The 14,875-nt window shown below is 41.8% G+C and overlaps 1 protein-coding gene across 5 annotated transcripts in view; it reads left to right on the top strand.

Annotated features, from left to right (window-relative positions):
* TBC1D1 (TBC1 domain family member 1) overlaps positions 1–14,875 on the top strand; it is a 215,232-nt gene that overhangs the window by 86,794 nt on the left and 113,563 nt on the right. For all 5 annotated transcript variants that reach the window (XM_042984763.1, XM_007098858.3, XM_007098857.3 and 2 more), the window contains exons 2-3: positions 8,725–9,243; positions 12,106–12,195. In XM_042984763.1, the coding sequence (XP_042840697.1) occupies positions 8,725–9,243; positions 12,106–12,195 (609 nt within the window). The remainder of the gene's footprint in view (positions 1–8,724; positions 9,244–12,105; positions 12,196–14,875) is intronic.

The following is a 14,875-nucleotide window of genomic DNA, read 5'->3' as shown; positions in this document are numbered from 1 at the left end:
AGGAGCCTGCTGATCTCCCAGTGGCTCACTTAGACCTCCGTGTAATACGTATATGCATACTTGGTAAATTTCTCCTCTTTTTAGTCCTGTTTCTGGTCCTTTTGTGTGTTATACATGAAGACCTCCGTGTAATATGTGTGTGCATACCTTGTAAATTTCTCTTTTTCGCTCCTGTTTCTGGTCCTTTTGTGTATCACATATGATTGCAGTCCTTTCTCGTTCAGCATGGCAGGGCGTGGAGAGGCATGGGAGTAATGTGTAATCAAGTCATTCACATGTGAAACCTACTTCGGCTCTTTCTGAACATTTTTTGATGTGATCTAAAATTTTATATATTCCCTTTTTTTATAGAGAAAAAAATGAGTCAGTTGGACTCCCTGAGCATCTTTGGTGGCTGCTTTTATTCTAAGGGCAGAATTTTGGTAAATATTTAAATCTTCCTATTTGCTCTTAATAATTTGAAGTGCACTCCGTACTGAGAATTTGCATTTCTCTATCTTCCTACCCTCCTTAGCACCTCTCCTGTAGTGTTGGTGTTCTACTCGGTTTGGTCATTTGTGTATTTCTTATCCCCTCTGTCTAGATTGTAGGTTCCCTGAAGAATAGGATCTATGCGATTCATCCTTGTATTCACCATAGAATTTGGCATAGATTTTTATCTGGTAGGAGTGTGAACAGGACTCTTAGTTGCAGATGACAGACACCCAGTGTAAAATGGCATAATCTAAAATTTATTGTCATAAGAATCCCAGTTGATTGCTTCAGGTATGGCTGGATCCAGGTCCTCAAACATCAGAACCATCATTCTCTCTTGCATTTTCTGCCTCCTTGTCTCTGTTTCACCTCCTCTGGAACTGTCTAGCATGGCTGTACTTGTGATGACACCAGCAATTCCAGGCTTAGTCCTCAGAATTCTAAGTCCAAAAGCAGGTTTCCTCAACCTGGGCAATACTTCATTTGGGGGAGGATAGTTCTTTGTTGTGGGGCTGTCCTGTGCCTGGTAGGATGCACAGCGGCATCCCTGGCCTCTACCTATCAGGTGCCGGTTATGTTACCCTCCGGTTGTGACAAACCAGTATCTCCAGACATTGCCAAATGTCTCCTGGGGGGCTTGTGGTGGGTAGAATTGCCCCTGATTGGAGAACCACTGGTCTAGAGCCACAGCATGTTTTTTTTTTGTTTGTTTGTTTGTTTGTTTTTTTTTTTTTTTTCATACCAGTTCCTTAAAATGCATGGGCCTAGTCCTGGTCTGGATTGGGTGACCAACCCTAAACTAATTATATGGTGGGGTGGGGTGATAGAATATGCTGGTTGGTTTAGTCTGGGGTTGCCAGTCCACTCATGAGGTGGGACTGGGACCTAACCATGGGAATGAGAGATACTACTTATTATTAGGGGAGAGGGCACTGGATTCTACGTAGACAAAACAAACTTCCAAAGCAAAAACAACAACAACAACAACAACAACAACAACAACAACAAAACATGTGGACCACTGCAGGAACTGGGAAGTCTTTTTGAATTGAGAACGAAGTCTTGGGTAGTAAGAGGATGTGTCTTGGCATCAGGCAGGTGCTGTCCTGACTCTTCAGCTCATTAGCAGGGTAACTTTGGGCTAGTTTTTTTACCCTTTCTCAATCAAATTCTATTGTGTTTGTGAAAATACTATTTTTTCATAAAATTCCATTGATGTTATATGAACAGAATTATACATAAGTCGTGTACTCGGGGCCTTCAAAGTTTGAAAAATCTTGTACAGTCAACACCTGGATGAAGAAACCGAACAGCCCAGAAGCCCACAGGCCCACTCCCTGTCACTCCTCTAGAGATAATCACTATCCTGTCCTCTGTCTCATAGTTTAGTTTTGCCTGTTTTTGAAATTTTGCAAAAGTGAAATTCTGCCATGTGCTCCTGTTATACCTGTTGTTTTCACTCAACATGACCGTTATGAATATTTACCTATGTTGTTACACATAGAATAGCTTGTTCATTCTCCCTCTACGTGTTTTTGATTATATGAATATAGCATATTTGTCATTGCTGTAGCTGGGCAATATTCTGTCTCTAGTTTTTGACCGTTAGTAATGCTGTGACCATCCTTGCACTCATCTGTTGGTGAGTCAGGATGCATCGCTGCTTGGGGTGCCCTGGGCTGGGGTATCGGCTCCTGCACTAGGGCTTTTACTGCTTTTAACTGTCCTGAGATTCTCAAGGACTTTTGTTTTGAGGTATAAATGGGAACAGGTGGAAAGGCTCGTGGGTCTGTTGCCTGGAAGAGGGTCCATATCTCCTGTGTTTCATCTAAGATTGATTTGGACATGAAAAGACAATACATGGGCACTTGCTAGCTTGAAAATCGGTTTTAATAAGTTCAATGTATTTGTCGTGGATGATTTTAGGTAGAAGCAAACTGTAGTGGGGCCCAGTCCTCTAGCTGATTTTGCTGTTTTGTTTATAAATATACACTATATGACCAAATGTTCCTTTATTCATGATCTTGTCAGTGGCAGAATTTCCAAAGGGCATCATTTATAAAAACTGATTGTGGCATTCATCCTGGAGAAGGAACCGGAGCTTTGTTTAATGTTTTCTCTCAGTACATTTACATGTTTATAGTTCCTGCCTTGTAGAAAAGGGATCTCAGTGTCCCTTTTCAAAGCTTATGTGACATACATATTAACATTGGGTGATTGCTGTGATTAACTGCTAGTTTATTATATTTGTGAGTGTTTCTTAATCTTTGAGAGATTAAGTTAGTAAACTTTGATCAGAATTATAGAGTAGCATTTCTTATAGGACATTAACACATATGCATTTAAAGAGCTGAGACCTTGGAGATGTGGTGAATTTATTTGCAAATCAAATTTGTCCTTAAATGGTATAAATGGCTGGTCAAATATCTGTGTGGCGATTTTTTTGTTTGTTTGTTTGTCTTCACTAGTTTGTTCATGTCTGCTACAAGCATGGTATGGGGCTGTGCTGGTGGTCTGCTTCAATGCTGCTAAAGCACACAGCTCACCTAGGACCTTAATAGTCCATAGGTTTTGGGTATGATGGTGTGGGGGACAGGGTGAGGAGCGAGCATTTCTTACCTTGGGACATGAAGAAGGACGGTGACAGATACATCAGGGATTCTGCCCATCAGAGCTGCCCGGTGCTTCTGAACACTGCAGGTGCCGGGGCCCCACCTCCAAACAGGCTGCTTCATCCAGGCTGGGGTGGGGCTAGACATTGTTTTTTTTTTTTTTTTTAAATCCTGAGTTGAGAACCAATGCATCAGCTGAAGAGGACTGGATTTTGAGGCCTTCTGTTCCCCAAGTTGAGCATTCAGTGATTTACTGCAATGATCTGCCAGTATTTATGCTAGCCAATCAAGACTTTTAAATATCGTTTTAGAAAATTTACAAAATAATTTCACAATCTAACAGTGATCCCTTCTCTTACTCTTCCTTGCTTACCTTCTCCACCCTCTTTCCTCAGCCCCTGCAGCCATTAAATCACTTATGTTGGTTTTTGTCTCATTGTTTTAAACATTTGTAGAAACTTGTTGGTTTGGTCAAAAGGTTGTAGTGAACCTTTCAAATGATTATTTTGGAGTAGGATGCTGGGTTTTGTGTTTGCAGAGACTTCTTTTCATGGGGTTTGAAAGCTAAGAGTTTGTCCAGTTTGCCATTTCAGAACTAGAGAAGCTGAATACTACCTCTGCTTTACACAGGAGGAAAGATCAAGACCCAAAGGACAGAAGGATGGGATGAATGAGGTGGGTGGCCCTGTGTTAGGGGCCATCGGTCATTAGCATTTCTTACGTGCCAGCTGCTTCCTCAGTCAGCTAATGAGCAAGTCTGATCTCTCAGGAAGACCGAACCCATGAGTCTGACCTTTGGGCTAATTGTAAGCATAAAGCAGGAGCTGGGGCCTTCACCGTGAGGCTCCATGACCGACAGGCAGATGAGAGAGGCCTCTACTCAGGACCGGCCTTGTCTAGCACACATTCAGCCGCTTTGCTCATGTTTGTATTCTAGCATCTGTCACATTGTACTGGAGATCATATATTTAGAGTGTCTCTTATTTCCTAGACTGTGAGCCTCTCAGGTCAGGAGGAGTCCTGTCTTATTATTCATTGTTGGAGTGTATTCACATCTCTGTGTTGACTCTAGTCTCAACAGGCCAAGCTGTTGGACAATATGAGTGTTCACGTATGCTTATCTGGATGGTGTGGGACAGGTGTTTTATTCTCTTTAAATAATGTAAGTAGTGAGCACTCGTAAGAAGATATTTTCTTAAGTATTTTGTATAAAATTCAAGGCATATATGCTAGAGGAAGTACTTGGTTTAATTTAGTTTTCTTCCCCTATTTACCTTCTTTCTGACCAACAAATACAAAAAAACACTCATTACCGACAAAAATGAAACACAAGTCTGTTCCTTCTGGAAAATAATTATGCAGAATAATTTTCCTTTAGCATGTTGTTTTAACTTTTTGCAGTGAGAGGACATTTCATCCAAGGGACAAGGCACAGTGTGGCCTGCTGTATTTTTGCAGTTTGGGAAGGATATAATGTTAAATAATAGGAAAAATTGCTAGAATTTTAAACACAAATATGGGCTTCTTCAGATTCAGTTAATACTTATTTGTTACTAGTTGGCAGCAAAACACAGGTATAAATGTAACGTAAAATGATTTTTCATTCCAAATATTGTTTTAGAAGCTCTTTCCTAAGTCCTTGTGAATAAAATTACACTTGCTATATGTTTATCATCCTTTAAAATCCCTAAATCCTTACCAAAACAGTTGACCCAGATGTTTAAATGAGGACTTTATTTACGGCAGTGAATGTTTCTGACTGTCTTATACTATGGTTTTCTGGTGACTTCTAAAACAATACTCCCTTAAGCCTGCTGCAGAAACCATATATATATGTCGTGTTACCATGTGAATTCTGCATTTGTTACTGTGAATTCAGGAGAAAGTTGTGGTTGTGAAATAAGGTGCAGATTTACTTTAAGAAGGAGCTTTAGTATAAACTCAAATAGGCTGACAGAAGAGCAGTTTAAGAAATTTTATATCTAAACAGGGCCTTTTTTTTCATTGTTGGGGGATCATTTTAATTAACTTTTTTTGTTGTTGTGATTCCCAGTGTAAAAGGAAATAAAATCTCAAACCATTATTGAATTTATTGCAGTATGATGCTTTTCAGATTCTTGTTTTTACTGTAGTTAGCTTTGATTTACTCTGCTGCTGATCTGTGGTCAGAAATGACGTAGATATTACAGCTGTGGCTACGCTAAAAAAAGTATTTTTTAGATTGTATCAATGGAAGTAAACCCCGCTGGCCTGGTGTATTTGCCCTAAAAGGGTCACTGTGTTTGCGGTCAATATTGTAATTTGAAGTATATGTTCTGATAGCCTGAAGTTTTACCTTGAGACCCTTTTCAGTTAAGTTTGTTTATTTTGGGGGTTAGAATTGGCATCCCCCCTTTATTTACTTTTACGTATCCCCAGCCACTGACTCTCCACGGCCTCCTCTCCCTCGGTTGACATCTCTGATGTCATCCTTGACGGCTTCCCTTTCTCCTCCTCTGCCTTCACTCCCTCAGTTTCTTTGCATCTGAGACATCCGTGTAGCCTACGGTCCCATCCTTGCCTTCTTCCTTTGCTTTCCCTTTTTCTGTTCCCGGGGTGTCAGCCGCCGCTTGTACGTGAGCCGTTGACGTCCCAGTCTACGTGTCCTGTCTTGAACTCCAGGCCCATTTGCCCAACTGCCCACTAGATGCCTTTACTCTCAAGCCCTCCTGCTGCCACTCAGCCTGTACGGAGGCCAAGCTCCTCCTGTCTCCTTCAACCTCCTCCCGTGTTCGCAGCCTGAGGCAGTCTCTCCAAGCCACCTGCTGTCTTTCATGCCCTCAACTCCCCCACCCAGATAGCTGCCGATTCTTGTGTGTGCGGTCTTCCAGAATCCTTTACCCGGCCTTGCTCTCGACTCCCATCTGCGTTCAGGCCCCCAGCAGACCCCATCTCAGGACTGTACACGTTCTGGCTAAAGATCCTTGGGCCCCACTCCCTGCCTGGGCAGGACTGGCCTGCTTCTGGACCCCTACCTCCTGGCGTCCAGTGATACCTAGAAAAAGGTTTGGAAATAAAATGACGTACATGACTCAGTTCCCTCCTGTAACAATTAACAGTGTAGGTGGGTCCAGGACAGAGTCACAAAGGATGGAGAATTCATGATTCATCACAAGTGGATGTCATGCCTTCATTTCTCGAAAAGCGGTGCTCCAGGCCTATTGTGGTAAAGTGAACCACGGATTTACAAACTTACACACAAGTGGAGCCCATTTTTTATTTAAAAAGTCTCATATCTTACTTCTGGTGATTTTGAAACATTCGATTTGTAAGTGTTCACAATGTATTGCTGTATTATGCTGTATTATGTTTGGCGGTATTCTGTCAAATATTCTGAGATGGTTAGGCTCTTGTCAGGATCACAGTGATTCTTTTTAACCCAGTCCTCTCCTTCATACTCGTATTGCAACTCACCGGAGCAAGGAGGAGGGCTCTGGTCCTGGACTTAAAGCCCGCCTCGAGAGGATGGTGATTACTGTGTAGGAGAGAATGGCGGTCGGAAAAACTTCACAGCCTCAACCCTGACCGAGGTTGTGATGAGCTCCTCAGCCTCTTCTGAGCTTGTGAAGTGAGGGACCCCTGTCAGGTTCTCCACTCGGTGTCTTACTTGTGTCTGTGTTGTTTGCTACCAAGTCACCGTAAGTTCATGAGACTTCACACATTTTCTCTGTCCTTTGATTATATAATGAAAAACGCTATCACCTCAGAGGCAGTGGAAGGTCCAGCGTACAGAAATGAAGTTATTCTAACAAGCCTCAGAAGGCTGTGTAAGCTTTGACCTTTCTGTTCAGAGAGTAAGTTTAACAATGGGAAAGGTTCATGTGACTCCTGACAAAATAATTTCATACACTTGCTCAGAAATGCGGCGAGGTTTTTTTACTGCAGGAATTGGCTGTTTTCCTTTGAAAATTCTTTGCCAAAATAACTTTGCCTGAAAAATCTTATAAGCTTTGTTTGTTTGTTTGTTTGTTTTGAGAGAAACTGAGGCGGTTTTTGCCAAGGGCCTGTAGTGACTCATTGGCAAAGGTGTGAATGGAACCTGGGCTTCCTCCCTCTCAGTCCTGTCGTCTTTCACATTAACCAGTGTTAAGGCTTCCGTGTGCTATGCGATTTGGCAATAGTGGCCTGTGCTACAGCATAAGCACATACTCGGTGCAAATAGAGGCTTGACATATGCTGCAATGTTGGCTTATTTAGTATTGTTTGGCTCTTATGCTTCAGGAATCAATTTTTAAAATATAGAATATACCTAGATCTATTTGAACTCCTTGCATGATAAAATACCTTGGAAGGGTATATCATAATCTTTATGGCAGAGATTCCGTCTTTAAGATGTGCTTGATATGAAATCACAAAGAAAAGTCTTTGGAGCCATTGGGCCTTACGGGATATAAGCATACATTCTAAACCTGCAGCCATCTCCCTTTATTGTATGTGCTGATCTTTGACCTGAATTGTAACAGGCTTTTTGTTGTTGCTGTTCTCTCCTCTATAATGTTGTTGGAAGACATTGAGCCTATGGGTATTGGGCCTTAAATTGAATTTTCTTACATAGAAAAAAGGGAAAAAAATTGCTTTGGGGTTTAGGTCATAACAAAAACTAGGTCCTTCCTTAGCAAGATTGAATTCATGCCCGTCTTGTGTTAGTGTCGTGGCCATACTTCATCTAAGTGACCACACAGGTGCTTACTGTGGTCGCAGATTTATATCTGCTGCTGCTTTGAAGGCTCTTGTTGGCAGCTCACGATGAGAGGATGTTGCCGTGGGAATGATGATAGCACAGGAGACCCTTTTGTTCGTTCTCTTGATCGTGACTGCACTGAACCCAGAGGCTTGGAGTCTCCGTGGGAACAGGCCCCAGTGTGTTGCCGTGATAATGATACAGCCTTGGTTACTCACTCCTTGGTTAAAACCTTCTAGCTCTGCAGTCAGCACTGCTCAACTGCGAGGAAGTATGGGACCGAGTAATACATTGTCAGCTGTCTTTGAAGAAAATAATGGTGTTGTGATTTGAAGAAGTACTTGATAAGATAATTGCCGTCCTCACTTGTCTAGGTCATCCCACCCATTTATTGTGGAAGACACTCCAAGGTCTACCGCCATGAAATGCAGGAGAATGTTTTGGTGGAGCCACATCAGAGACAGATCTCTTTGGGAGGTGACAGCTGCCGCAGAGAGGACTGTGGCTTTGAAGAGGGACTAAGCCACGTTTGATTCCACGGCCACACTGGGTTGTGTGTCCGTGGGCTCGTCACTCAACCTTGTGGAGTGTTGTGGGCATGTCAGTCCCCTAGCGTAGGCCCTGGCACATAAGAGTTGCTTCCTCAGTATTGTTCCTCTTTTCCTCTCTGAAAGTTGTGCGTCTCGTGGGAAGACATTTCCAGTCCCGGATTCCCCACGGATCCTACGTCAGTACCATGGAGTATGCAGTGGAGTGGTTGTGGAGAGCATAGCGTTGGTTCGTCGCATATTCCTGCCGTGTGTGTGTGTGTGTGTGTGTGTGTGTGTGTGTGTGTGTGTGTACACACACGTGCGTGCGCACCAGCGTGGGCATACCTACTACCGCATGTTCCAAGTAACACTCTTCCTTTCTTGGCAGGTGCCTGAGATCATCAGCTCCATCCGACAGGCCGGGAAGATTGCCCGCCAGGAGGAGCTGCATTGCCCGTCTGAGTTCGATGAGACGTTTGCCAAGAAGTTTGAGGTGCTCTTCTGTGGCCGGGTGACAGTGGCTCACAAGAAGGCCCCTCCGGCCCTGATCGACGAGTGCATCGAGAAGTTCAATCACGTCAGCTGCAGCAGGAAAGCCGAATTTGACTTGGTCTCCCAGGATTCTGAAACCCCAAATCCTGTGGGAGGGCTTTCCTTCACGGATAAGTTCCGATCTGTGCTCCAGCCGGTGGGGAATGGGGAGCAGGGCGGGAGGCCCATGCGCAAATCCTTCTCCCAGCCCGGCCTGCGCTCTTTGGCCTTTAAGAAGGAATTTCAAGATGGAAGCCTTCGAAGTAGTAGTCTCTTCAGGTCCTTTGAGGAAAACGACATTGAGAACCACCTAATTAGCGGGCACAATATTGTGCAGCCGACAGATATTGAGGAAAATCGAACTATGCTCTTCACGGTAAAATATCATCAAGCCCCGGGCTCATCCCCAGTGTGAGATACACGTTCAAAAGAAATCTTTATGGAGAATGGATTCTTAGTAAATTGCTTTTGGATTTATGTGTGAATCTAATTTTAGAGCAAATAGTCCTTTTCTCAGGATAAAATCCTTTAGTTTTAGACCTTTAAAATCATCGTTGGAGGGGCACCTGGGTGGCTCAGTTGGTTGAGCATCTCACTTTGGCTCAGGTCATGATCTCACATTTTGTGAGTTCGAGCCCCATGTCCGGCACTGTGCTGACGGCTCAGAGCCTGCTTCGGATTCTATGTCTCCCTCTCTCTCTGCCCCTCCTCTGTGCTCTCTCTCTCTCTCTCAAAACAAACATTAAAAAAGATACATATAAAATTATAGTTGGAAACCTAAAGAGAATCAATCATTTTTTTGTTTTAAGTTTATTTGAGAGAGAGAGCACAAGTGGGGAAAGAGCAGAGAGAGAGAGAGAGAGAGAGAGAGAGAGAGAGACCGGGAGAGAGAGAGAATCCTAAGCAGGCTCTGCACCACCAGCACAGAGCCCAGTGTAGGGCTTGAACTCATGAACCATGAGATCATGACCTGAGCCAAAGTCAAACACTTAACCGACTGGTATGTTCTTATCTCTACCCACTCCCCACCCTCTTGGTTGAAAGGTACCTTTTCAATGGAAGGAACAGGTGACACATGTAAGAGACTCCAAAAGAATTTTTTAAAAATCTACATTAATTTCAAGAAATATATTTCAACAAAATCTTTTAATTGGAAATTACTCCCTCTTTACTGTTTCTGTTAAATTATAAAATATTTATCCTTTGTTAATCAGAGTAATTGGTTTGGGGAGAACATGATATTTAAAATTTATACCCAAACTGAAATAATAGTTTAGCCAACTGCTTACTCCCTTGTTTTCTAGAAGAGGTTTGGTAAACTAATAGACAAGTACCAGAAAAGGAAATGGATAGGGAAGCTGTCCTCGGCTTGGGATTCCTGGGTTCCGTGCTGCTCTGGGCTCTTCTGTATGGGCTTGCCCTCCTTGGGAGTCTCTGGGTCTGAGCTGACGGGACTTGGGGCTGTCCCATCAGGGAGCTGGCCTCTGATGGTACAGGGAACTGATTGTTCTCAGCCCCCTTCTAGAATGTCACGACTGATATTCTAGTGAGAGCAAAATTACCGTAAGTGTAATGTTTTTGTGCCTAACTCAGCGCAGTGAGATGGCCGACAGGTAAGGAGGCTGCCACTTAGGCTAATGGGTTGTTGGATGTAAGCAGGTTTAAGATGAAGACGATGTGTCAGTGGGTAAATAGGGCTGTTTTCATTGTTAACCAGTGTACTGAAAAGAGCTATGTTGGTATTCAGGCTTTTGCATCTTATTCTGTGATCTGTATTTAAAAAGATAGTGGTGTCATTGTGAAAGCTACTCAGCGCATGTATTTTCAAGTACTTAGTGTGTGACTGCTGTGTGTAGGGTCCCTTTCAGAATGCTAGAAGTCACAGCAGTGAATAGGGCAGGCATGGTCTCTGCCCACACGGGAGTTAGATTCCAGTAAGGGGGACTGACAACCGATTGTACAAGTAATGGCCTCATTACAGTTGTGATAAATGCCACAAAGGAGAAGGAAGTAGAGGATGCTGTGAGAATATCTGAGAATTCCAGGAAGGCTGCTTGGAGGAAGTGATTTTCCACTGAGCAGAGGTTCAGTGTGGCCAACTAGATACTCTTCTAGTAGGAGTATCATGAATTCAGGGAGCAGCAAATGAGAAGGTCCTTGAGGCAGGGATGGGTTGTGGCAACACAGTCCTCTGCTATAATGGCATTTATTGTGCTGACCCAAAGCTGTAAGGCAGTGTTAACATATGCTAATACTCTAACTTTATTTTTTTTAATTGTTTAAGTTTATTTATTTATTTTGAGAGAGAGAGAGCGAGCGAGCGTGTGCATGAGTGAACTATGGAGGGGCAGAGGGAGACAGGGAGAGAGAGAATCCTAACCTGAGGATCCCAATCCTGACCTGAGACTAAGTCAGATGCTTAACCAACTGAGCCACCCAGGAGGCCCTAATGCTCTAACTTTAAAAAGTCAAGTAAGTGGTATTTGAACGCTTAACAAATAGTATGTACTCAACCATGGTAGCTTATTTTAACAGTAATTCTAAAAGACTTTGCAGTTAAAAAAAAAAAAATGTCATTAGAAAGTGTTTTGGAAGTTTCAAAAGAGAACCCTTTCTGGAAGATTCGCTTTTATAGACACCTCACTTCTTACAAAGGGGAGATGTGGCATCTGAGGTTTGGTTGCTAACTTTTGGATATTTGGTTCTTTCATCTCAAAGAAGACTGCTTTAGGGCGCCTGGGTGGCTCAGTCAGCTAAGCATCCGACTTTGGCTCAGGTCACGATCTCACGGTTTGTGAGTTCGAGCCCCGCGTCGGGCTCTGTGCCGACAGTTCAGAGCCTGGAGCCTGCTTCCGATTCTGTGTCTCCCTCTCTCTCTGCCCCTCCCCCACTCATGCTCTGCCCCTCTCTCTCTCTCTCTCTCTCTCTCTCTCTCTCTCTCTCTCTCTCTCTCTCAAAGATAAATAAACATTAAAAAAAAGAAGACCGCTGCCTTACACAGGTGGATGTACTCACACACGTGAGGTGCTGCCTGAAATCCCCAGGGTAAACCGGAGCCCCGGGAGCTGTTCATCCTCTGCAGTGAACTTGCAACTTGAACTTGCAGTGAACTTGAACCTTAGAAGAGCTTGCCCCTCTTCTTCTGCATTTCCATAGGTCACAACACGAGAATGTTTGTATGATAAATTTGAGTTCAATTTTCATGAAAAACTGGTTTCTTTTTTTTTTGTCTTTTAAGATTGGCCAGTCTGAAGTTTACCTCATCAGTCCTGACACCAAAAAAATAGCATTGGAGAAAAACTTTAAGGAAATATCCTTTTGCTCTCAGGTAAATGGAGATGGGTTGTTGGTTCATTTGCGTTTGAATTTTTAATGAATTCTTTTATTATCTGTCATTCAACAGAAGTGCTAAAAGTTTGCAAGATGTACACTTTCTGGGTGTACTTGATTTGTGATCTTGCATTTCTTCTTCAATTTGGTGTATTAAGGCAAAATTTACCTATAATTTTGAAGTTAAATTTGCTGTCAGCAACGGTAATCTGGAGAGAATACATCTACTTTTCTTTTTTCAATTATTGGTGGTAACGTTCTGTAGTCACAATTTCCAGATGTGTGTGTGCATGTTTTACTATATGTATTCATATATATACATGTAAATGTTTTTAAATAGGTGCTCATTTCTACTGTATAAAAATTCTTCACTTCTTTTGGGTGCCAGTCATTATTTCTTCTTCTTTGAATTAGTGATTATCTTTAAGGATGTTTTCCTCAGAATACAATGCCTACTTGATTCTTTCTTGATAGTCTCCCTAGGCGTGTTTCATAGAGAGATTCTGGAGAATCAGTTATAATAAGCTATGTCAGTTGTACTCAGGATCTTCCTAACAAATATGAGGTCATTTAAAGTCATTGTTTGGCTATTTTTTAAAAAGTCCGGCTTCTCATTTCCTCACTTCCATTTTCTCATAACTAGATGTAACAAAAATCTCATTGCTGATTTATAACATGATCTACATAAAAAAAATTTCTCTTTCGAACCCTTTTCCCAAAATGTGAAAATAAAGAATGTTCCTTTTGTAGTTGGATAGGGAGCCATTTGCAAAATAAATTTTTCCAAATCCTCTTCCCCAGAGAATTAATGCCTGGCATGTGTTTACCTTGCTGTTGGGGAGCATTGATTGAGATACGTCAGTGATTGCCCATTTATTGGAAAATGTTCAGCCTGAGATTATCCACAGAATTTAATCTCAATTTGCTGCTATTTCTATTGAAATGTTAATGTTTAAGGTTTGCTTTTTCGTATGACAGTTTTATTATTTCCTAAAGGGTGCAGCTTACAAGTTTACATGACGACCCGAACTCAAGTTCATAGCCCTTGTATCTCTGCATGCTGGTGCTTTCTGAAGATACTCACGTATTAATAATTATGCTCTAGGTCTTATCTGTATCAAGGTGCCTCTTAGCTGATACTTTCAAAACAAGTTTACATATTCAGAAGAGCTCTTGAGAAACAATAGTGTACAACCCTGGCCTTAATATCTTACATTTAAAAGCCTCTCTACTCTCTGCGTGTACGCTTTGTGACTCATTCTTAATACCAGTGAAGTACTTGTGTTTTAGGAGTACAAATGTGTTTTAAAACTTTTTTTTTAACCTCTGTGACTGTGTTTACATGTGTGCGTGTGTGCATGTAGTTGTATTTCTTCATTAATCTCTTATCTACTTTGGGTTTTTGAAGTAGTTTTTCTTTAATACCTAAGAAAAGTTCTCCTCTTTCTGTGTCCACTTTTCTGCACTTCCTTTTAGTACTAAAATGAACATTAAAAACTCTGGTTTTCAGTTGTTCTTGTATTATAGGGGTAATCAGAATAACATTTTAGGAGAACACTGTTAATCTTCATATTTGAGAGATGTTTTTAGATATTTAAAATATCTGAGAAAATCGTCTGGAACCACAAAAGGCCCCAAATAGCCAAGGCAATCTTGAGAACAACAAAGCTGGAGGTATCACAATTCCAGATATTAAGATAGACTACAGACTTGTAGTAATCAAAACAGTATGGTCCTGGCACAAAAATGGACCCATGGATCAGTGAAATAGAATAGAAAGCCCAGAAATAAACCCATAATCATATGGTCAATTAGTCTGTGACAAAGGAGGCAAGAGTATACAGTGGGGAAAAGGCCATCTGCTCAACAGTGGCCCTGGGAGAACTGGACAGCTACATGCAAGAGAAGGACACTGGACCACTTGCTTATACGATACACAAAAATAAACTCAAAATGGAACAAAGGCCCTAAATGTGAGGCATGAAGCCATGAAACTCCTAGAAGAAAACATAGGCAGTAATTTCTTTGACATTGGCTATTGCAGAATTTTCCAGGTATCTCCTCCAGCAAGAGAAACAAAAGCAAAAATAAACTTTTGGCATTAAACCAAAATAAAAAGCTTTTACATAGAGAGGGAGACCAACACCAAAATGAAAAAAGCAGCTTACTGAATGAGAGACGATATTTGCAAATGATATATCCCGTGAAGAGTTAATATGCAAAATAGGTAAAATACTTAACACAACTCAACACCAGAAAAACAAATAATCGAATTGAAAAACAGGCAGAGGAGCTGAATAGACATTTTCCCAAAGAAGATATACAGAGATCCAACAGGCACATGAAAAGATGCTCAGTATCACAGTCATCAGGGAAATACAAATCAGAATCTCAGTGAGTTATCCCCTTACACCTGTTAGAATGGCTAAAATAAAAAAGACAAGAAACAAGTGTTGGCAAGGATGTGGAGAAAAAGAAACCCTTGGTACCCTGCTGGTGGGAATGTAAATTGGTGCAGCCATGGTGGAAAACAGTATGGAGGTTCCTCAAAACATTAAAAATAGAACTACCATGTGATCCAGTAATTCCACTACTGGGTATTTATCCAAAGAAACAAAAACACTAATTCAAAAAGATAGGTGTATTCCTATTTTTATTGCAGCTTTATTTATATAGTA

Source organism: Panthera tigris, chromosome B1 (genome assembly GCF_018350195.1).
Source record: "Panthera tigris isolate Pti1 chromosome B1, P.tigris_Pti1_mat1.1, whole genome shotgun sequence".
NCBI lineage: Eukaryota > Metazoa > Chordata > Mammalia > Carnivora > Felidae > Panthera > Panthera tigris.
This window is presented reverse-complemented; position numbering and strand designations above follow the sequence as displayed.